Genomic DNA, 19208 nt, shown 5'->3' on the forward strand with positions numbered 1-19208 from the left:
CCTAGTGTGTTACTGATTGATGGTGCCTGCCTGGAGTGTTACTGAGAGTAAAAATCTGCTAGGCCCTGCAAGAACCTGAGTGCCTTGATGGATTGGTGATGGCTGCTTCAGGCAGAAACAGCATCCTTCGGAGCTGCAGGGTCGCAGAGATCATAGTTAAGGTTGAGATACCCAGAAGGGCTTGGCCATAAAGCAAGAAACGGGAGACTAAGGAATGAGAATTTAATGGGGAAGAAGGATGCTTAGGGTGTAGCCTCTGGCCGGGGGACACCCTGGCCCTGGTCTTGGGCCAGCAGACGCAGAAGCAGGGAGTGCAGGGCCCGACAGACAGGTGTGTAGCCCAGGCGGCTCAGATGCAGGTAATCGTACATGTCATGGTGACTTATGGTACCGTCTGAGTGCACAAAGCCAGGGTCGGCATCCAGGAAGTGGGCCCGTGGGTGGCCAGCCAATGCTGCCCGGACCAGCTCGTTCACTCGCCGGTTTTTCTCACGAAGTGGGTTAGGGTGCTGGCCCCTCGGAAGCAGGCCCTGAGAAAGGCCACCAAGAGTTGTGAGGAGACATCCTACCAACATCTGGGTATCCTGTTCTCTGGGACAAACTGTTCACCCTCACCAGGAAGTTCCCAGGTGTAGAATATACTAGGGATGGAGTAGTGGGGGATCAGAAGGGTAATTCCTGATACCATGTCCGAGACTCCCTTCAGCAAGTACCTTCTGGGTGCCAGCCCCTTTCCAAGTATCCATCACAAAAATGACACCATGGCAAAGGGTCAACCCCTCTTTCAGAGGAGGAAATATTCCAGCTGGAAGTGATGGAGCCTGGATTCACCCCAGGAACGCCTATTTTTGGCTAATTGTTTTGAGTTTTGCAACACCCCCCAGAATCTTCAGCAATTTCTTGGGCAACAGCAGCTACCTGGTCCCTGAACACCTTAACAACAGCTGCTGGGTATGTAGCAAGCTTCAACTGGAGATTTTGCCCGAAAACCACCGCTTTGTGCCATGCTGCCCAGAACTGTGCCGGCTGCAGCTACACCTGCCATTCTTTCTTCCCTGCCCTCCCACCCTCTCACCAGCACCACGACCCGGGCCTGGGGCTGCCGTTGGTTCACCAGTTGCACAATGGCCTTGATGCCACCAGTCACTTGCTCTGCTGTGTGCCCGTGGTTGTTGGTACCCACCCAGACCACCACAATCTGTGGAAAGAAAGGCATGAAGCAGCGGTCAGGAGGGAGGCTTGGGGCGCGTTAGCTGCCCACCGAAGCTCTGCTCACCTTGGGCCGGATGTGTTCCAGCTCCCCGTTCTCCAGTCGCCAAAGCACATGTTGCGTACTGTCACTGCCAATGCCAAAGTTAAGTGCGTGCAGAGGAGAAAAGAGCTCCCGCCAGAGCTGCAGACAAGAAGTGGTGTGGGTACATTGGCAACAAGGGCATTGGCAACAAGGACCACCACCCTCTGTCCAAGCCACATATAATGGAAGAGCCCTGCCTTATGGAGGCAGTCTGGTCGAATCTCGCTTTATGCAAACCTATTACAGTCTCACTTTCATGGAGATCCACAGAAGCGAGACTCACTTTATGGAAACCTATTCTGCTAGAGTCATGCATGCATGGAACCAACAGCATTTACAGTTGAAAGCCATCATGGTTTGACCTCACTTAGTGGAAACGTAACATAATTGAGTCCCCTTTGTGGAGAGCTATTACAGTTGACTTTCACTTGGTGGAAAGACTACAGCTTTGTGGACATCCATTAGGGCTGCGCACTACCTTAAGCAAACAATAGAATCTCACTTTAGGCAATCTTCTTGCAAGAAAGCCTCATTTTAAGATTTTAAGTCTCACTACACAAAAACCCATGTGACAAAGACTGGTCACACAGTTCCTTCTCAGTAGAATGTTGCATCTTACACGGAGGTTTGGGTGTGGGTGCTGCCTGAGGCTATTTCGGGTACCTCATCCCTGTCTGGCTTGGGCTCTGATCCAGATGTGTCAGTGAGGGCACAGGCCTGGGTGGGGCAAGGGGATGGGGGATGGGCCTCACCTCGCACTGGTGCATTAGCTGGACCAAGGAGTCCCCGATGAAGACGACTTCGGGTTCCTTATCTTTGCTGTCGGCCACGAACCGATGGTGCTTCGGGGACGTACAAGGGGAGTCAAAGACACGCGCGCTGCTTGGCCCACCCCACTCTGCTTCCCCGCTTCGCCTCCACCACCCCAACTGCTCTCAGTTTCCTAATCCCACAGAGAGAGTGGCGCCAACCAACTGCTCTCCTGAGGCCCCTCCCGGACTCCTGAGTATCGCGGGCCGGGTCGCTCACCAGGGACATCCAGCGTCCGTCACCCTGCACGTCCTGCACCGGCGTGGGCTTGCTGGCTGGGTTCTCCTCTCCGCTCATCTTGGCGCCGCAGCTCCTTCCTGCAGGACTGGCGAGCGAGGTTGACCCGGGAGAGTCGGCCGAGGAGGTGGCTCCGCCACGCCCACCCCTCCCTTCCAGGCAACAATGGACGGTCCCGACGCCCGCACTCTAGCGAGGACTACTGCCGATCCCGGGCACCGCCTCCTCTGCAGGAGCGGAAACCTTCACTTAAAAGGGGTGGTGGAGTTGGGAACCCATGCTTCCCCCGCGGCGGCCGCGCAGTGGGCTCGTCCGGCGCTTCCCGCCCGGGCCGCTCAAGCTCGGGCGGCGGCGGCCAGCGCACCCGGGCCCCTGGGAACGGGGAGGCGAGATCATCCAGCACCCATAGGGGAGGGAGGAACCCCACACGCCACTCCGGCGTCAGGGGGAGGGGCGAGCTACCTGAAAGGCCGAGAGTGGGCGGGGGAAACCTAGAGCTTTTCTTTGGGGGAAGAATCCGTTTGCTGTAGAGCGAGAAATGTGCGGAAGGGATCGCCAGCTGTGTGTGTGTGTGTGTGTGTGTGTGTGTGTGTGTGTGTGTGTGTGCGCGCGCTCGTGTGTCATTCACGTGGTGGTGGGGGAGGGAAATGAGTGGACGAGTCCATTCCTGGATCCCTTGAGGGGGTGGCTCGTACGCACCTGGCTAGGTGGGGACGCTCCCATTTTCTATTGATGTGGGTAGAAAAAAAGATAGCAAAGTGTGAAAAATAGAGCCTCCGTTGTAAGGAGACATCCTAAGAGAGAGCCAGGACTTAAGTGCTCCTATCTGCTCGCAGGCCTCCCCTGCTCAAAAATACCAGTTTTTGTGGCATAAAATCTAAACTACACATCTTTGCATTACAAACATCACAGGCCCTGCAAAGAGGGCAGAAGAAGGTACAGAAAGAAAAAGGAAATTAGAGATGCTGCAAGGCCCAGGTCCAGCCTGGCACCCCTCCCACCCAGCTCATCTTGCAGATCTGTGGCCTCTGTTCCTCTCTCTAAACCCACAGGTGTGTCTAAGCTCTGAAGCCTACATCCATAGCCAAGGCCACCTAAGGTCGGCCCCTCCCTGCCCATATTAATCTCAAATGTCAAGTCTTCCCAACTCTTCCTCTTCTCAGGGACCAGGTGGGGGTCCCACATCCCCCTAAACTTCCTGGTTATATTCCCGTAGCTCCACTTCCTAATGGGACCTTCCCATCTATTCATTCTTTCTAGGTAGGTTGATACTGAAATATGGTCTTATTTATCATGTTTTGCTTCAGTCCACTTGCCTGGAACAGGGCCTGACTCATAGTACCAAGTACTATGGCTGTTCACAAGAACTTAAATGATTATTAAACGAATGGGTCAAATCCTGGCCTTGTCCCAGTGTGTTGGGGAAGACAGATCCAGACGCAGAGATGAGGAAAGGATCAAGGTTGTGATTAAGAGAGGTGGAGAAGGGGAAGGAGAAAGAGAAGGACTCAGAGTAGGGGGTTCCTAGGAGTAGCATTTGAGTTTGGCTTTGAAAACTCAGGAAGTCTGGGTAAGCTGTATTACACAGGTAATATAGCTGATTAGGGCGTGGGGAAACTCTGGCCATAGCTTTATTTTATTTTTTAAATGTGTATTTTTGAGTGAGAGAGAGCAGGCAAGGAAGGGGCAGAGAGAGAAGGAGACAAAGGATCTGAAGCTGGCTTGTGTGTGGGCTTGAACTCACCAACCGTGAGATCGTGACCTGAATGGAAGACAGAGGCTTAACCGACTGAGCCACCCAGGTGCCCCTATAGCTTGATTTTCAAGTCTGAGGGGACTAGTGTCGGTAGATAAGTTCAAAAGGTAGAGAAGCCGTTGCTGAAGCAAAGCTTAGTGAGAAACAGCTTCGAGGCATTCATTCCATTCAAACCAAGTGCTGTTTCAAGTTAGATGTATTGGCTCATTTTATACTTACAGCAACCACACAAAGGAGGCACTATCAACTCCATTTTACAAATTAGGAAATCGAGGGTCTGAGCAGTTACACACTTTTCAAGGTCATACACCTCAAACGTGCCAGTTTGGGTTGTTTAAACCTAGGTAGTCTAACTCCAGATCCTAGCTCTGAATGACGACTCTATACTGATTCTCTAGGGATGAATTCTGTGACTGTCTGGGGACCCGCTGCAAGTGGAGACTGCCATGGCCCTTTTTTCCCCTTGTGCCTCGCCTCACGGCTTTCCCCGAGAGACAGTCTAAGCCAATCAGCATTCACGAAGGGGGCGGGCCCAGCGAGTCTCACAGCAGATTGGTGTATGGGAGATGCCTAAGGACAAATGAGAGAGATTTCTGGAAGTAAGGCTGGAAAGGGTGGGACCATAACCGGCACTCTGTTCCTCGTGCCTCACGAGAGCAGGAAGTCAAAGGGCGTGGGCGGTGCACGCGCATGCGTGTAGTGTGCGTGAGGCCCCGAAGAGTCCACAGGGCGTCGTGAACTAGGGTCACCGTGGAAAAGAAGCCATTGCACCCCATGGCCACGTGGGGTGGGTGGGGGACGGGGTTCATTGGGCCAGGAGGTGAGGTACTCCACCCTTACCTAGCCCCCACCAACCGTACCCCCCTTTCCTAACTCAACTGCCCGCCTTTGCCTCATCTACCCTAGTCCACCGCATTCCCATGACTAGGCCCAGTTCCTGGTAGCTCCTCCGTTGCCTTTTCTGTTTTCCCGAGGTCTTCTCTGTCTCTCCTACTGCTTTGTTGCTGTCTCTTCTGCCTTTCTCTCTCTACCATCTCACTCCACTTTCTGCATTCTCCAGTACCTCCTCTACTTCTGGATTTCTCCTCTGTCCATAATTCCTTCTAGTTCACCAGACCCTGTGGTCTCATGATCCCGTCCACATCCCCCATCTTCTAGCTACTTTCTCCTGTCCCAGTACCCTGTAACCCCTTGTCTGTTCTCTGTTCTGACACACCTCCCCATTCACCATGACTCCCTTGACCCCATCCAACCCCCACGACTCCTTCCTTGACCAAGTCTTTGCCAATCACTCCCTACCCACCCACTATCTTATTCTCATCTTGTCTCTGTAAATAGGCCTTCCACCTCACCCCAAACTATCTTCTCTTCTCACTATTCACTTTTAGGTCCCTGATTTATCGGCATGATGATGACTGTCCTATCTTTTTCTTCCAGGACATTATGGACCGCCGGGGGCCAGGCCCCCAGCCTTTCCAGCGGCCTGAGAAATCTGGTCGTGTCCGTCATCGGAAGACCAGGCGGGAGCGTAACGAGGCCCTGATGGGCAGCCGCCGGCCATTGACCCATCAGGATCCTCCTGTGACCAGTCAGGATCCACCTGTGGCCCCTACTGTTCCCAAGGTTGTGGTCATAACGCAGGGCCGGCTGAGCCGGGAGCACCGGGGTCTCTTTAATCATGAGGTGAAATCTCTGGATGTGGCCCGGCTGCTTAGCAGTGGGTCCCTAGAGCCCGGCACCCCTTCACTTCCCACCAAACGCTTCTCAAGCCCAAGCTGGGCCCAAGAACCAGCTCCCCAGTCAAGGGGCAAGGAGAACCAGGTGCCTAGAGGCTCAGGCCCAGGCCCACCCAGTCCCCCAGAGCTCCCTGGCTTGGGGCAGCTGCTGGAGGAGCTTCAGTGCCAGTTGATTCTGCCACAGGCCTTCCCCAGGAGGAACCTAGTGCAGGAGGCCAGGGATGCCATCGTGGGCACTTTACAGGCCTGCCATGGCTGCGTGCCCGACCTTACCCTGGTGCTCCGTGACTGCCAGCCACCCTTACCAGGTGAGTCCACCTCCTACTTCCTGTGATCCCTTTCTCCTTGTCTGCTGTAGCTCAGCTGTCTCCCATGCTTTTTTCCTTTGTGCCAGGGACCAAGCCTGGGGGCCCTGAAAGACAAAGGATGACACCCTCCTGGATCAACAGCCCGGAGCAGGCCCCAGGGGAGAGGAGGCAGAGGAGGCAACAGAGGACAAAGGAGCTCACTTTCTCCATGCCTCACACCTCCAGCACTCCCCTGGTGCACAGGGTGAGCCTGGCGCCACCAAAAGGTCCCTGGCCACCGCCTTTGCCCTTGTTGCCTTCGCCATCCGGGGCAGCCTGGGGCCCCCCAACAGCCTTTGACCTACTGAAAAGCATCTGGCTGGTTGCCACACCTCCCCCTCCCCGGCCCTGGGGGGTTGGCCCACAACAACCCCTGCCTCAGCCACCATCACCCTTGTTGCCCCGAACCTCTGCCCTGGATTGGAGCCCCAGCCCTCCTGCCCCACTGCCCAGCCTCTCCTGGGTGGTGGCCCAGAGCAGCCCAGAGGCCTGGTCCTTTCCACCTATGAGACTGTACTGAGGGGACTGAGGCTGGGCTAGGGGCAGGAAACCCGCACTCCTGATCACTTCAATAAAGTACCTTCTTCATGGTCCCCTTGATTTTCAGTGAGTGGCTGACCCAAGCAAGCAGCTTTGCTTTGCTCTGAGTTCTGGGTCTAAGATGGAGGGGAAGATACCATCACTTGTCACCTTCTTGGGATTTGAGGGCCAGCAGGGTGGGGAAACCTGGGGTTCAGTCAGTCCAATGCATCTACCCACTGAAGCCAACTATGTGCCAGGCTCAGCTCTGGTGATGCTGGGGCCCCAGAGTGAGTGCTACTGTGGCTGTGTCCCCAGAAGATTCCCAGTCCAGTGGTGGGCACAGACAGTTCCAGCCCCAATGGTTGCATCTTGGGGACAGAGAGGTGCAGGGGCTGAGGGAGTCCAAGGGGGGAGGGATGATTCGTCCCTGGTGATGAGGGAGTTCCTCAGAAAGGAGCAGATGTAGACCTTTACACATTTTAAGATTGGTAAGAGCTTACTAGTAGAGGAAGAAAAGAACATTTCAGGGAATTCTAGAAACGCTGCTTTATGGGACAGTATGTGCAAGGCCTGGAGCAGGGCAAATAGGGGATGTGGAACCATTTTCATTCAGTCCATATTCCTAGGATATCCTGGGACTTAGAGTGAGTCATGTCCAGGTCCAGCCCTCGGTGGGCTCCTGGTCCAGTGGACATAGGAACCGTGTGTGCAAGATCACGACGGGAATGGGAGACGAGGCCTGAATCTACCCCACAGACTTTTTAACTTTGGCCCAACATACATTTAAAGTTTTTGAATTAATTGCCTACTGTTACAAATCAGTTTGCTTTAAAACAAAAGCAAAACAAAAAAAGCCTAACACATTTCTGGCTTGTCTAAAAAAAAAAAAAAAAAAAGAGAGAGAGAGAGAGAGAGAAAGAAAAAAAGAAGGAAAAGAATCTGGCAGCGGACCTACTATCCCTTCTGGCAACAACTGGCTCAAGCCAAGTAGCAGAGGCTGCCTTTTCATGGGTCCCACACTCTCCACTGAAAGTGTTCTGTGCACTTATGTTTTCTGCTTGGCCCCTTGGCTTAGGAAGTTTTTTTAAATGATATTTTGAGGAGCAGCACTTTTTTTTTTTTCCAGTGGAGGGGGAGGAATGAAGCTAGAAATGTTTGTTGGAATCTGATCAGGGGAAATGAAGCTGAGGGACTTGGACGCTGCTCTGTAAAGCCTTCCAGGGATCCTCATTGCCCACTGGGAAACCATAAGGTTGGTACCAGCCGGTAGGGGACTGAACTGGGAGATCACACGACTTGGCTGAAGTCTAATGAGAAAGTGGCAGTGCTGGGTTTTGAACCCAGAGGGTTGATTTGGGTCTGCTCTGGGCTTCTCACAACACCACCTCTTCTGGCAGCAACCCGGTTTCACACCCCGGTGAGCAGTGACTGGACAGGGTCAGGCAATGGAATGTAGTGATTGTGGCCCAGCGTTCTGCCATCTCCGTGTTTTGTGACCCAGAACAAATGGTTCACCCTCTCCAGCCTCCGTGTCTCTGTGGGCACTTCACAGAGCCCATGGGATCTCGGGTGGACACTGCTGGGGATGGCTGTCATGAGGGCAGGAATGAGCCATCAAAGAGCAGTTTGGGGTCTAAGTTGGCGGGGAGGTCAGGGCAGAGCTGGGGTCTGTACGTTGGGGGTCATCCCGAGATGGCTGTCTGGAGGAGGAGGCACGGCTCGGGGGAATGTGAGTTCAGGGTAGGACAAGGGGAGCAAGAGGTATCAGGGAGAGTCCCAGAAGGGAGAACTGAGGCTGAGGCGGAGTAGAGAGCATGGGGAGGGGTCGTCCTCTCCCATGACGATGGAGAAGGTGCCAGGCAGGGCCATATCGGAGGAGGGGGCGGGGAGAGCGGCGCCCAGCGGCCCCTTTAATCGGGGGCGCGCGCTGGCCGGCCCGCGCGCTCTCGCCGCCGTCGCCGGGCCGGAGCGGGAGCCGGAGCGGAGCTGGGGCCGGGGCCGGGGCCCGGAGCGGGCGGAATGGAGCCCCCGCGCGCGCCCGCTCTGTGCCGCCTGCTGCCGCCGCTGTTGCTCCTGCTGCTGCCACTGCCCCCCCGCGCCCGGGCCAAGTACGTGCGGGGCAACCTCAGCTCCAAGGAGGTGAGCGCGCTGGGCCCTCCCCTGCCACCCGCCGGGCCCCTGGGGACAGGAGGGAAGGGAAGGAGAAGGGTGCCGCCCCGCCCCCTGCCGCCCTTCCCAGGCTGTCCCTGAGAGCCGCGGTGGGATTGGGGCTGGGGATAATAGGGAGGACTGGGTCGGGGTTGGGGCTGAGAGGCGCCGTGGGGTCGAGAAGAGACTTGAGGGTTGTAGGAGGGACATTGAGGTCAGAGCTGGGCGGGGAGGAGGGACGGGTTGGGAGAATGAGAGTTTGGGGTGGGGGTTGGGAGAACGCCAAGGTGGTGCTGAAGGGACAGCACTTTTCACTCCGTAGAGAGCCTGGAGTTCACACTGCTGCTCAGGGCCAGGAGAGGGCCGTTTGGAATATTACCCAGTAGGAGGTGGTCTCTGGGACCACCGTGGGGCATTCGTGTGGATAACCGGGGGATGCCAGTCAGATGGTGTCTGGGACTGAAGGTGGCCGGGATGGGCACCTGGCCCTCCAGGTCCTTTCTCAGTGCACTTGGAAAATGGGAAAAGTGTTTGAGGGGAGGAGAAGAAACTTGTGTGGGGGGGCATTTGAGACAAGAATCCTGGACCCAAGGTAAAGGGATCACAAGAATTTTGGAGGTAACTTGGTCCCCTTAAGCTTCTCTGGAAATCAGGTACCCAAGAGTAGGGAAGGAAAGTTGGGGGGTCTATGGAGTCGGGGAGTTCTCAAGGATTCAGGAGGACTGGGCCCCTTTTCCAGGATTGGGTGTTCCTGACAAGATTTTGCTTTCTTTCGGATTACGGCCGACTGGACTTCCGTTTCCGATACCCTGAGGTGAGCCTTCCCCCACCACTCTCCATGCTGAGGCTAGATATTCCCTTGGCCTCCCAAGGCAAGGGCTACCCCAGTTCCCTGTACACCCTCAAACTTCAAAATCTCTGGGTCTGCAGGCCAAGTGCTGTCAGAACATCCTCCTCTATTTCGACGACCCATCCCAGTGGCCGGCTGTGTACAAGGCAGGGGACAAGGTGAAGGCTGTGAGGAGGGTGCATGGGAGAGGGAAGAAGGCCGAGGCTGGCCAGGGAGTGACCATGTCCCTGCCTTCCCCAGGACTGCCTGGCCAAGGAGTCAGTGATCAGGCCTGAGAACAACCAGGTCATCAACCTCACCACCCAGTATGCCTGGTCAGGCTGTCAGGTATGGGGGAATGGGCAGATGCTGAAGGCCAAGGGCCTGAGGGCTGTGCAGACAGGCCTCAACCTTCTTCTTGCTCCTTCCCAGGTAGTGTCAGAGGACGGAACCCGCTACCTGAGCTGCTCCAGTGGCCGAAGCTTCCGCTCGGTTCGTGAAAGGTGGTGGTACATCGCACTCAGCAAGTGTGGGGTAAGAGGCTGGGCCCGCCACCTGGGCCTTCTCCTCCTTGCCTTCCTGGTGACCCTCTACCTGCCCAGGGTCCCCCCCCTTAGGCCTCCACACTTCCCACAGGGAGATGGGCTGCAGTTGGAGTATGAGATGGTCCTCACCAATGGCAAGTCCTTCTGGACACGGCATTTCTCGGCTGATGAGTTTGGTGAGCATTGCGGACCCAGAAACCAGAATCTTTGTGGAGGTCTAGAGTTGGGTGCTCACTGCCGAGGGACACCCAGCTTTGACTGAATCATTTCCTCCTTCTACAAAATTGGCAGGGATCCTGGAGACAGATGTGACTTTCCTCCTCATCTTCCTCCTCATCTTCTTCCTCTCCTGTTACTTTGGATGTAAGTCCAGTACGTGGTGGTGGGGTTAGGAGTTATGGGGGGCAGGGTTGGGGGAATGAGCTAGTCTCCCTTCCCGTCTGTGAACCACCTTCCCCCACTTTTCTTTTAGATTTACTGAAAGGTCGTCAGTTGCTCCACACAACTTACAAAATGTTCATGGCTGCAGCAGGAGTGGAGGGTGAGGTTCAGAGTATCCCAGCTTTTGAGTTCTGTCAGAGGAGGGACATAGGGTCCAGATACCTGGGTCTGAGGAAAAGAAGAGAGGCTGGGGGCCTGGATCCTGGGTCTGAGGGAGGAGGGGCTGGGGGCCAGGACCTCTGGGTCTGAGGGAGGAGGGGCTGGGGGCCTGGACATCTGGATCCCGAACAAGAGGGGCTGGGGCCTGGACTCCAGAGTCTCCTAGGACGTCAGTGGGCGTAAATGGTCTAGAATCCTGATGGGGGTGAAGGAGGGGTTCTGGCCATCTGGATCATAATGCTAGGGAACAGTGATGCCCCAAAGCTGGTTTCTGTCCTTTCCTCCCTCTGCCCGTTCTCCCCTCAGTCCTGAGCCTCCTGTTTTTCTGCATCTACTGGGGCCAGTATGCCACTGATGGCATTGGCAACGAGAGTCTGAAGATCTTGGGTGAGAATGAAGTGGGCCAGGGGAGGGTGCCTGGGCTCTCTCTGAGCCCTATGTCTGAGACGCCCTCTCCTCCCTTCTCCCAGCCAAGTTGCTCTTCTCCTCCAGCTTCCTCATCTTCCTGCTGATGCTCATCCTTCTGGGGAAGGGATTCACAGTGACACGGTGCCCAGGCTGGGGCGGGAGGGAGTGCTGGGGGGAGGTGTGGCTGGGCTACGGAACAGGACACTGGGGTGGATGTGGGGGGGGGGGGATGGCTTCCCGCTTCTCCCTGACAGCCCCCACCCCTGCTGTCTCCCTTCATGGCCTGCTGCCAGGGGCCGAATCAGCCACTCGGGCTCCGTGAAGTTGTCTGTCTACATGACCCTGTACACTCTCACCCACGTGGTGCTGCTCATTTACGAGGCCGAGGTGAGTGCCACTTCCCACTGCCCAGGCCTTGCCTCTCCGCCCCTCCCCAAGCTTTTGGCCACCTCCTCCACCTGTCTGCCAGCCCTTCCCCACATCGCACTCTAGCTGGCTCGCTCTCTCCCACTCTGCGATTTCTGCCTGCCCATCTGTCTCTCTGAGTGCATGCCTCCTCTCTTCACCATCTCTGAGGAGCCTTCTTCCTCCTCCCTCTGTCTCTCACTGTCTGTCACATTTAAACTCAATGTCATGACTGAGAGTTCAGGAGTCACACAGACCTGGATTCCACTCTGGCTCTCCCACTTCCCAGCTAGCTGACCTTGGGTGATGCTCACCCCCTCTAAGCCTGTTTCCTCTTCTGTAAAATTGGGAGGGTCTTACTTATCCCGGAGGGCTCCTCTAAGGCTTTATATCACCTTGGCTTTGCCTTTGGCCAAAAGCCGCCCCTTTTAGCCTCAGTTTCCCCCTCTGCGAAGTGGGGGTGTTAATAAGACCCACCTCATTGGGTTGACGCAGATGGAAAAACTTACGCATGGTAGGTGGTTAGCCCCATGTTGGGCCCCTGGTAGAGAATGTATTCTCTTTCTTTTTCACCCTCACTCTACCTCTATGTCCTTCTATTTCCATTTTGTTCTCTCCTGCTGCTTCTGTCCTGACCCAATCAATAGCTCTGCTCCCTGGGTGCCGGTGGGGGGAGGGGCCTAGGGTCTGGGGTCCTTGTGTGGAGGGCAGGAGGTCAAAGCTATGATGAACCCTTTCCCTTGGGTGCAGTTCTTTGACCCAGGCCAGGTACTATACACGTACGAGTCGCCGGCGGGCTATGGGCTCATTGGGCTGCAGGTGGCGGCTTACGTGTGGTTCTGCTATGCTGTGCTCATCTCCTTGCGTCACTTCCCGGAGAAGCAGCCCTTTTACGTGCCCTTCTTTGCTGCCTACACCCTCTGGTGAGACGTGCTGGGCCCCCAAGCTGTCCCTGTCTTGTGGGGCTTCCCATTTCTCAGACCCTCCTCAGTGAGGCTGATGGGCTTGCAAGTCAGGCAGCAGACCCAGTCTGCCACTTACTTCGTGACCTGGAAAAAATTATTTTCCCAAATTAAAAAAAAAAAAAAAGAGAGAGAGAGAGAGAGAGCGCACCTCAGGTTGCTTACCCATAAAGAGTTATCTTGAGCATGCCTAGGGCACTATAGAAGGGCCTTGTGTTTGGTATGTAGTAGGTGTTCAATAAAAGCTAGTTGTAATTTTTTATCATTCAACATAACATAGTCGTACGGTAGGCAGATTCTAAGCCTGACTGCCTGGGTTCTGATCCCAGTTCTAAAGCTTGTAAGTTGTATGACCTCACACAAATTAATGAACTTTGCTCTGCCTCAGTTTCCTCATCTGTTTAATGGGGATGGAAATTGTACTTGCCTCGAAGAGTCTTTGTGAGTTCATGAGTTTACATACTTGAGAAGCTTAGAGACAGGTCTGGCTTGCAGTTAAGTCCTTAATTGTTATTATCATATGTTAATGCATTCAGCAAACATCTTTTGATTTCCTATCAGGTGCCAGGATTTGGGGTGGGGTGGAATGGAGTTAAATTCAACCTAGTCTTTGCCTTCCAGAATTTCCCAGGCCAGTGGGATTCCTGCCCCCTTTTAATCTCTGGCTTCTGAAGGTTACACTGGTTTCTCTCTAATTTGGGACACACCTGGGCCCTACGTGTGTGCGTGGCAGGGGGGCTGGGGCCATGGGGTGGGGAAGAGGGCAGAGGCAGTGTCTCTACTGAACCAGCACCTCCCCTGCAGGTTCTTTGCCGTTCCTGTTATGGCCCTGATCGCCAACTTCGGGATCCCCAAGTGGGCCCGGGAGAAGATTGTCAATGGCATCCAGTTGGGGATCCATTTGTATGCCCATGGCGTGTTCCTGGTGAGGAAGGGCATCCAGGTGGGGGTGGGAGCCTGATGGGCAGAGAGTGGGTGAAACTCCCCAACCCCTGAACTGCCTGGACCTTCTGTTCTGAGCTCTCCATCCATTTCCTTCTCTTCATTCTTTACTCATTCAACAGACACTTACCAAGAGCCTGCTGGATTCCCGCAGGCTATTCTACTCTGTCCCCCCCACCCCCCAAGAAGCCAGCCTCTTCTATTCTCTCCCACCTTGTGTCCTAGCCTCTTCCACTGACCACACCCTTTTTTCTTTCTTTCTTTCTTTTTTTCCTTAAGTAAAATTTACCATCAATGTGAGGCTGGAACTTGTGACCCTGAGATCAAGAGTCTCATGCTGTACTGACTGAACCCCACCCTCTTTCTCAGCCCCTCCCCATTCCTGACCCTGTGCACTGCCCCCCGCCCCCTCACGTTTGCCTTCTGTATCCCACTGCCTTTCCCAAACCCCTTGGTCATTACTCCACCCTTCGCCAACACATTCTTCCATCTGCTGCACCATCACAGACCATTGTTCAGGAAGAAGCAGGTGGAGTGGGTCAGGCTGGGGCTCCAGGGGGCCTAGATCTGAATGACATCTGGAGGGGATCAGCACTAAACCTCTTCTTTGCCGTGGTTTATATCCTATCTGGGCTTCTGGGTGACAGTTCATATACCTTGTTTAATTGTGTGTCAGAGCAGCCCCAGGACAGGATGGATAATGGTCGTTGCACCCACTATACAGAAAGGGGAAGCTAAGGTCCAAACAGGAGAGGTGACCTGCCAGGGTTCCATGGCCTCTGGTAGGAGGGCAGGGCCTTTGCACCCAGTCCTTCCACAGCCAACCATAAGAGGGAGCCAGACAGGAACATAGGCACTGATGAGGATCCAGGCTCCTGACCGCAGGGGTCCACAATGTGCTCTGGGTGGCGAATGTACTCAGTCACAGATGGCCTGGTCCCCCATCTTCTACCCCAGAGCCTGACTTAGGTACAGACTCACCTTCCCAGGACAGCCCTTCCTGAAGCTCTGCAGGAAGTCAGAAAGGGACAGAAACAGGAGAAATGCTGAGAACCATCATGGGCCAAGCTCTGCCCTCTCCTCATCTTTCTGAGTAGGTGCTGCCATCCCTTTCCCCCAGTGAGGCTCCGGGAGCTTTATCGACATGTCCCAGGTCCCATACTCAAAAAACTGGGGGGCGAGAGGTGAGGTGCAGGCCCCGGGCCCCCAAGTGCAGTGCCCTCTTAGCTATATTTCATCTTCAGCCAGTTTCTTTTGTAAAAATGCACAGTTAGCTCAGCACAGCCCCATTCCGCTGTTTACTGCTTTCAGCTGCTTGTTCCCATGACCTTAGAGGGGTCGCGCTGGGCTCCTGTGTGCAGTGCTCGAGTCACACCCAGTCCCTGTTCTCAAGATCTACTAGACTAGTTGGGGACACACTTCTACATTCAACCAATATTTATTGGGTGCTTATGTGCCAGGTGCTGTTCTAGAAGGTATTGGGGATTCAGCAGGGAATGAACAAATTCCTGCCCTCACAGAGCTAACATTCTAGAAGTTATCAGGTGTTGTTGTCCAATTGGCCTTTCTGTGTTTATGAAAATATTCTATCTATACTCTGTGCTCTCTGATACAATAGCTACTATCCATGTGGGGCTACTGAGCACTTAAACGTGGCTAGTGTGACTGAAAACAAAAATTTTGGTTTAATGTGGATTAATTTAAATGTAAATAACCCCATATGGCTAGTGGGTATCATACCGGACAGTGAAGGCCACTGAAACTTACCCAGTGATGTCAGTGATCAGGGCTCTGATGAGGAAGCATCGCAGGGCAGTCAGGGTTGTGACGGAGGAAAAAGGTCAGAACTCAGTGCACTGTGACAGCCTGTAGTAGGAGAGCCTAATCAGGAGTGAAGGACTGCAGGGAAGGGTGGGGGATGTCCAGTGAGGGGGAATCCTTACGACCCCATGTTTAAGACAGCCTGAGGCCCGGACAGTGCTGCTCCAACCAGCACCTGGCCTGTCGCCCCAGATCATGACACGCCCGTCGGCGGCCAACAAGAACTTCCCGTACCATGTGCGCACGTCGCAGATCGCCTCAGCCGGGGTCCCCGGCCCGGGAGGGAGTCAGTCCACGGACAAGCCCTTCCCGCAGCACGTCTATGGGAACGTGACGTTCATCAGCGACTCGGTGCCCAACTTCACGGAGCTCTTCTCCATCCCCCCGCCCGCCTCCTCCGTAAGCCCCGCGCCCCCGGCGCACGAGGAGCTGCTGGCGCCGCCCCTGGAGTACCTGACCCCGCTCCCGGCCCCGCCGCCGCCCCCCTCGCCCGGGCGCCTGAGCCCACCCCCTGCCTTTCGCACGCCCCGAGCCCCAACACCGCGCCGCGACCGCCCCCCGGCGCCTGCGCCCACCCTGCCGGACTGGGTCCTGGCGCTGTTGCGCACGCCCCCGCAGACGCCACGCGCCGTGCCCCCGCCACCCTCCTTCCGCGGCTCTCCACCCACTCCCCGGCCGCCGCCGGAGTTCGCCCGGCGCGCTCCGACGCCGCCCCTAGAGTACCTGGCCCCGCTGTCCAGGCGCCCAGCCGCCCGCTCCTTCCCTGATTGACACCAGCGCCCGCACCTCGGGAGGGGGGGCTCCTTTGCGGGGAGGGGGACGGGCCTTCGGGGCCGCATCTGCCCCCCGTGGGTCTCGGACGGCCTCTGACCCTGACCCCCCTCCCAGGCCGGGAAGCAGGTGGAGGAGACGGCGGTGGCGGCGGCGGTGGCCCCGAGGGGCCGCGTGGTGACCACGGCCGAGCGGGGCGCGGCCTCCCCGCCCCTTCCCGCTCGGTTCCCCAAGGCGGCCGACCCAAGCTGGGATGGCCCGACGCCGCCCTACCAGCCGCTCGTGCCCCAGACGGCGGCGCCGCACACCGGCTTCACCGAATACTTCAGCATGCACACGGCCGGGGGCACCGCACCCCCGGTCTGAGCACCCTTGCTCACCCCCGCCCCATGGGCCGCACGCCGGGCCCCGGCCGGGCTCCGGATCCCCGCTCTATCCCGGCCCCAGGGCTCTGCCATCCCAGGCCTTCCCGACCCTCCCCACCCCTCGCGCCCAGGTAGGGGTGCCTACTGTCCCGCTCACCCCACTCCCCACCCCCCACCCCCGACTCTTGTGCCAAACGGTCCCGCGGGAGCCTCTCTCCCCGTCCCCTCCCTCAGCCCCTGCCCCGAGCGGCGCCGGATTCTGGGCTCCCGCTGTTCCGAGACCTACGGCCCCCTGGCCCCCTTCGAGACCTCTGATCCCGCCGGACCCCGGAACACCAGGGACGATCGTCGGGACCCTGCCCGTGACTCTCCAGGACTCCGCGACCCCGAGCCATTGCTACTGGGACGGATATTGTGAATCTGGTCTCGACTCTGAAACCTTCCCTTGGATCTCTGTGACCTCGGACCCGTGCTCTGCCCACCCTGTCTCCATCCGGCGGCCCTCCCTCAGGTCCCCGGCAGAAAGACTTTTTCCCCTCTTGCCAAAATAAAGCGGATTCGTTAAGTTTTTATCTATAAAATGGCCTCTTTATATCTCGATGGTGCTCAGAGGCGGGGCTGAGCATGAACTGTTCCAAGCTCTGGACCTCAGTGTGTCCATCTGTGAAATGGCATTTGGGGAGGGGCCTTCACGTTGGCCCAGAATCTGGGAGAACTGAAGATACGAATCATCTAACAGAACCCTCTTACTGCGCCGCTCCTTTATTTTCACCTTCTCTTCTCCAGTCAGAGCTAGAGGCGCCCTCCAGTGGCACGAGCTTTGCTCAACCACCTGTACCCCGAGTTTGGGTTACGATTTTGGCACTGCGCATGTGTGATTCTCTCTTCGCAGGCCAAGGAGGCCACTGCTGCGCACGCGTGTGGGAACAAATGGGCGGGGAAGTTTCCGGAAGTCTCCCTTTGTGGAGGGGTGGGGTTGGATGCTCTGCAGTCCTCCCAGGGCCGCTCTGACCTGCGGCTCCGCGACTTCTCGTCTCCTCTCCATCTTTCCTCCCACAGCGGCCGCTCGGCCCCCGCCCCCTCGCCCTCCCAGCGGGTCTTCCCAGGCCGCTCTGGCCCGAGCGTCCCCTCGTCTCTCTGATCTGGCCCATCCGGCTCCGGAGGGAGGCGCGGGTGGGTGAGCAAGGGAGTGCGTCTATGGGGTCCAGGCCTGAGCCCCTAAAGACGGGCTCCGCCCCCGACACCCGCTCGCGCCCCGCCTCCGGCTGGAGGGGTCTCTCCCGGACCTTCCGGGTCTGGCCCGGCAAGACCCGCACCCTCTATAGAGGCCCCCGCCGGGCTGTAGAGCCCTTCGCTCCCTGGGGACCCACCCGTATATAAGGTCCGTTTCGGCCTGCAGCGGCTCGCGTCTTTTACTGCTGGACACCGTTTATGGGGTCAGCTAGCCTATGGGGGCCCGTGACTATAAGCGACTCCCACGGTCCCTAGGGCTTGGCCCCATCCATAACGACCCCATTTACAGGCCCTTTCGTGGGTCTATAGGATCTACTCCTCGATTTCCACAGCCCGTCTACAGCGGCGGCTCCCTTCTGGGGGAGTGCAACTCCTGGACCTCCCTGGTCTACAAGGCCATGTCGCGTCTATAGAGGTCACATTTGCAGGGCCTCGCGCCGCGTGGAGGGTCCTCTCCAATCTTTACGGCCTGTCCCGTCTGTAAGTCAGTGCGGGAGGCGGATATGGCCCTGCGCCCGGCTCTGGCCGTGGCGCTGGCTCTATCTTTGGCCCTGCTGGGGCCGCTGTCCCCCGGGGCCCAGGCAGGGGACTGCAAGGGGCAGCGGCAAGTGCTGCGGGAGGCGCCAGGCTTCGTGACCGATGGTGCGGGCAACTACAGCGTCAATGGCAATTGCGAGTGGCTCATCGAGGGTGAGTGGGGCCGCGTGGGTCACACACTCACCCATTCGCTAATTCACTCATCTGTACACTCATTAATCCACTCACCGCATTCCCAGACTCCGGTTCTGGTCCAGGTCCTTTGCTCTGAAATGCAGCCAACCTGGGCCCTGCCCTGGAAGGCCTTGAAGTCTGGTGGGGGAGTCGCACCCAGACCCAGATGGACAATTACAAGCCAAGAGCCATCAATGAGAGATATTCTGAATAATTGTTAGCAACTCAGGCTCTGAGCCCAACCACCTGCTTCAAATTTGAGTCCCGCTTCTCAGTAGCTTTGTGAATTTGGGCAGGCAGCTTCCTTTCTCTGAGATTCGGCTTCCCCTCTCCCCAAGTGGGGATAATAATAGTACCGACCTCATAGGATTGTTGGAATTAAACGAGAACAGTATTTAACGTGCCTGGCACATAGTAAATACACAATAAATGGCATTAGAATTATACTGTTATTTTTTATTTTTTTATTAATTTTTAAATGTTTATCTTTGAGACAGACAGAGCGTCAGTGGGGGAGGGGCAGAAAGAGAGGCAGACAATCCAAAGTAGGCTCCAAGCTCTGAGCTGTGAGCACAGAGCCTAACATGGGGCTCGAACTCACAAACCGCAAGATCATGACCTGAGCCCAAATCGGACGCTTAACCAACTGAGCCACCCAGGTGCCCCTATACTGTTGTTATTTTTAAAGTACTTCAATAAAAGCATTTTTTGCAGTCATTCATGTGCCAGACATTATACTTGCCACTGGGACATAACAGTGACTAAG

At 56.3% G+C, this 19208-nt stretch overlaps 4 protein-coding genes across 10 annotated transcripts in view; 3 read left to right on the forward strand and 1 right to left on the reverse strand.

Moving 5' to 3' along the window:
* Nucleotides 1–208: 208 nt before the first annotated feature.
* On the reverse strand, nucleotides 209–4658 carry PAFAH1B3 (platelet activating factor acetylhydrolase 1b catalytic subunit 3). 4 transcript variants are annotated; one of them, XM_042920448.1, is made up of 6 exons: nucleotides 4317–4658; nucleotides 2324–2429; nucleotides 2047–2136; nucleotides 1277–1393; nucleotides 1076–1198; nucleotides 209–530 (listed from the first exon to the last, which is right to left on the reverse strand). In XM_042920448.1, the coding sequence occupies exons 2-6, from the start codon at nucleotides 2399–2401 to the stop codon at nucleotides 243–245; spliced, it is 696 nt and encodes a 231-aa protein (XP_042776382.1). In that variant the 5' UTR covers nucleotides 2402–2429; nucleotides 4317–4658; the 3' UTR covers nucleotides 209–242. The 4 variants fall into 4 exon arrangements, with proteins under 4 accessions (XP_042776382.1, XP_042776380.1, XP_042776381.1 ...); XM_042920446.1 differs by having other exon boundaries at nucleotides 2324–2568; nucleotides 4317–4657; XM_042920447.1 differs by lacking the exon at nucleotides 4317–4658 and adding an exon at nucleotides 2804–2925.
* Nucleotides 4659–4722: 64 nt separating this feature from the next.
* Nucleotides 4723–6773, forward strand: PRR19 (proline rich 19). The gene is made up of 3 exons (XM_042920443.1): nucleotides 4723–4917; nucleotides 5535–6141; nucleotides 6228–6773. The coding sequence occupies exons 2-3, from the start codon at nucleotides 5541–5543 to the stop codon at nucleotides 6698–6700; spliced, it is 1074 nt and encodes a 357-aa protein (XP_042776377.1). The 5' UTR covers nucleotides 4723–4917; nucleotides 5535–5540; the 3' UTR covers nucleotides 6701–6773.
* Nucleotides 6774–8193: 1420 nt separating this feature from the next.
* On the forward strand, nucleotides 8194–17068 carry TMEM145 (transmembrane protein 145). Of its 4 annotated transcripts, none has more exons than XM_042920437.1 (15): nucleotides 8194–8841; nucleotides 9590–9664; nucleotides 9781–9858; nucleotides 9941–10027; nucleotides 10112–10213; nucleotides 10316–10400; nucleotides 10516–10587; nucleotides 10697–10765; nucleotides 11131–11211; nucleotides 11295–11373; nucleotides 11526–11619; nucleotides 12388–12560; nucleotides 13404–13524; nucleotides 15555–15761; nucleotides 16251–16586. In XM_042920437.1, exons 1-15 carry the CDS (start codon nucleotides 8722–8724, stop codon nucleotides 16497–16499), a joined length of 1692 nt encoding a protein of 563 aa, XP_042776371.1. In that variant the 5' UTR covers nucleotides 8194–8721; the 3' UTR covers nucleotides 16500–16586. The 4 variants fall into 4 exon arrangements, with proteins under 4 accessions (XP_042776371.1, XP_042776372.1, XP_042776374.1 ...); XM_042920440.1 differs by lacking the exon at nucleotides 16251–16586 and adding an exon at nucleotides 16733–16908 and having other exon boundaries at nucleotides 8195–8841; XM_042920438.1 differs by lacking the exon at nucleotides 12388–12560 and having other exon boundaries at nucleotides 16251–16821.
* Nucleotides 17069–17482: 414 nt separating this feature from the next.
* The window catches only part of MEGF8 (multiple EGF like domains 8), a 41427-nt gene continuing 39701 nt past the window's right edge, over nucleotides 17483–19208 (forward strand). The window contains exon 1 of the mRNA XM_042920427.1: nucleotides 17483–18421. Coding sequence (XP_042776361.1) covers nucleotides 18235–18421 — 187 coding nt within the window. The 5' untranslated portion in view covers nucleotides 17483–18234. The remainder of the gene's footprint in view (nucleotides 18422–19208) is intronic.

Source organism: Panthera leo, chromosome E2, assembly GCF_018350215.1.
Source record: "Panthera leo isolate Ple1 chromosome E2, P.leo_Ple1_pat1.1, whole genome shotgun sequence".
In the NCBI taxonomy this organism is placed as follows: domain Eukaryota; kingdom Metazoa; phylum Chordata; class Mammalia; order Carnivora; family Felidae; genus Panthera; species Panthera leo.

What these genes read in the sequence shown, in the direction of transcription:
- PRR19 (XM_042920443.1), top strand. Translation starts at nt 5,541, where the DNA reads ATGGACCGCCGGGGGCCAGGCCCCCAGCCTTTCCAGCGGCCTGAGAAA. An exon ending in CTGCCAGCCACCCTTACCAG is followed by an intron (nt 6,142 to 6,227) that starts GTGAGTCCACCT and finishes CCTTTGTGCCAG; the next exon opens with GGACCAAGCCTGGGGGCCCT.
- PAFAH1B3 (XM_042920448.1), bottom strand. Translation starts at nt 2,401, where the DNA reads ATGAGCGGAGAGGAGAACCCAGCCAGCAAGCCCACGCCGGTGCAGGAC. An exon ending in TGGAACACATCCGGCCCAAG is followed by an intron (nt 1,199 to 1,276) that starts GTGAGCAGAGCT and finishes TTCTTTCCACAG; the next exon opens with ATTGTGGTGGTCTGGGTGGG. An exon ending in AGGCCCGGGTCGTGGTGCTG is followed by an intron (nt 531 to 1,075) that starts GTGAGAGGGTGG and finishes GGCCTTTCTCAG; the next exon opens with GGCCTGCTTCCGAGGGGCCA.
- TMEM145 (XM_042920437.1), top strand. Translation starts at nt 8,722, where the DNA reads ATGGAGCCCCCGCGCGCGCCCGCTCTGTGCCGCCTGCTGCCGCCGCTG. An exon ending in TCCGTTTCCGATACCCTGAG is followed by an intron (nt 9,665 to 9,780) that starts GTGAGCCTTCCC and finishes CTGGGTCTGCAG; the next exon opens with GCCAAGTGCTGTCAGAACAT. An exon ending in TTTGCTGCCTACACCCTCTG is followed by an intron (nt 12,561 to 13,403) that starts GTGAGACGTGCT and finishes CCTCCCCTGCAG; the next exon opens with GTTCTTTGCCGTTCCTGTTA.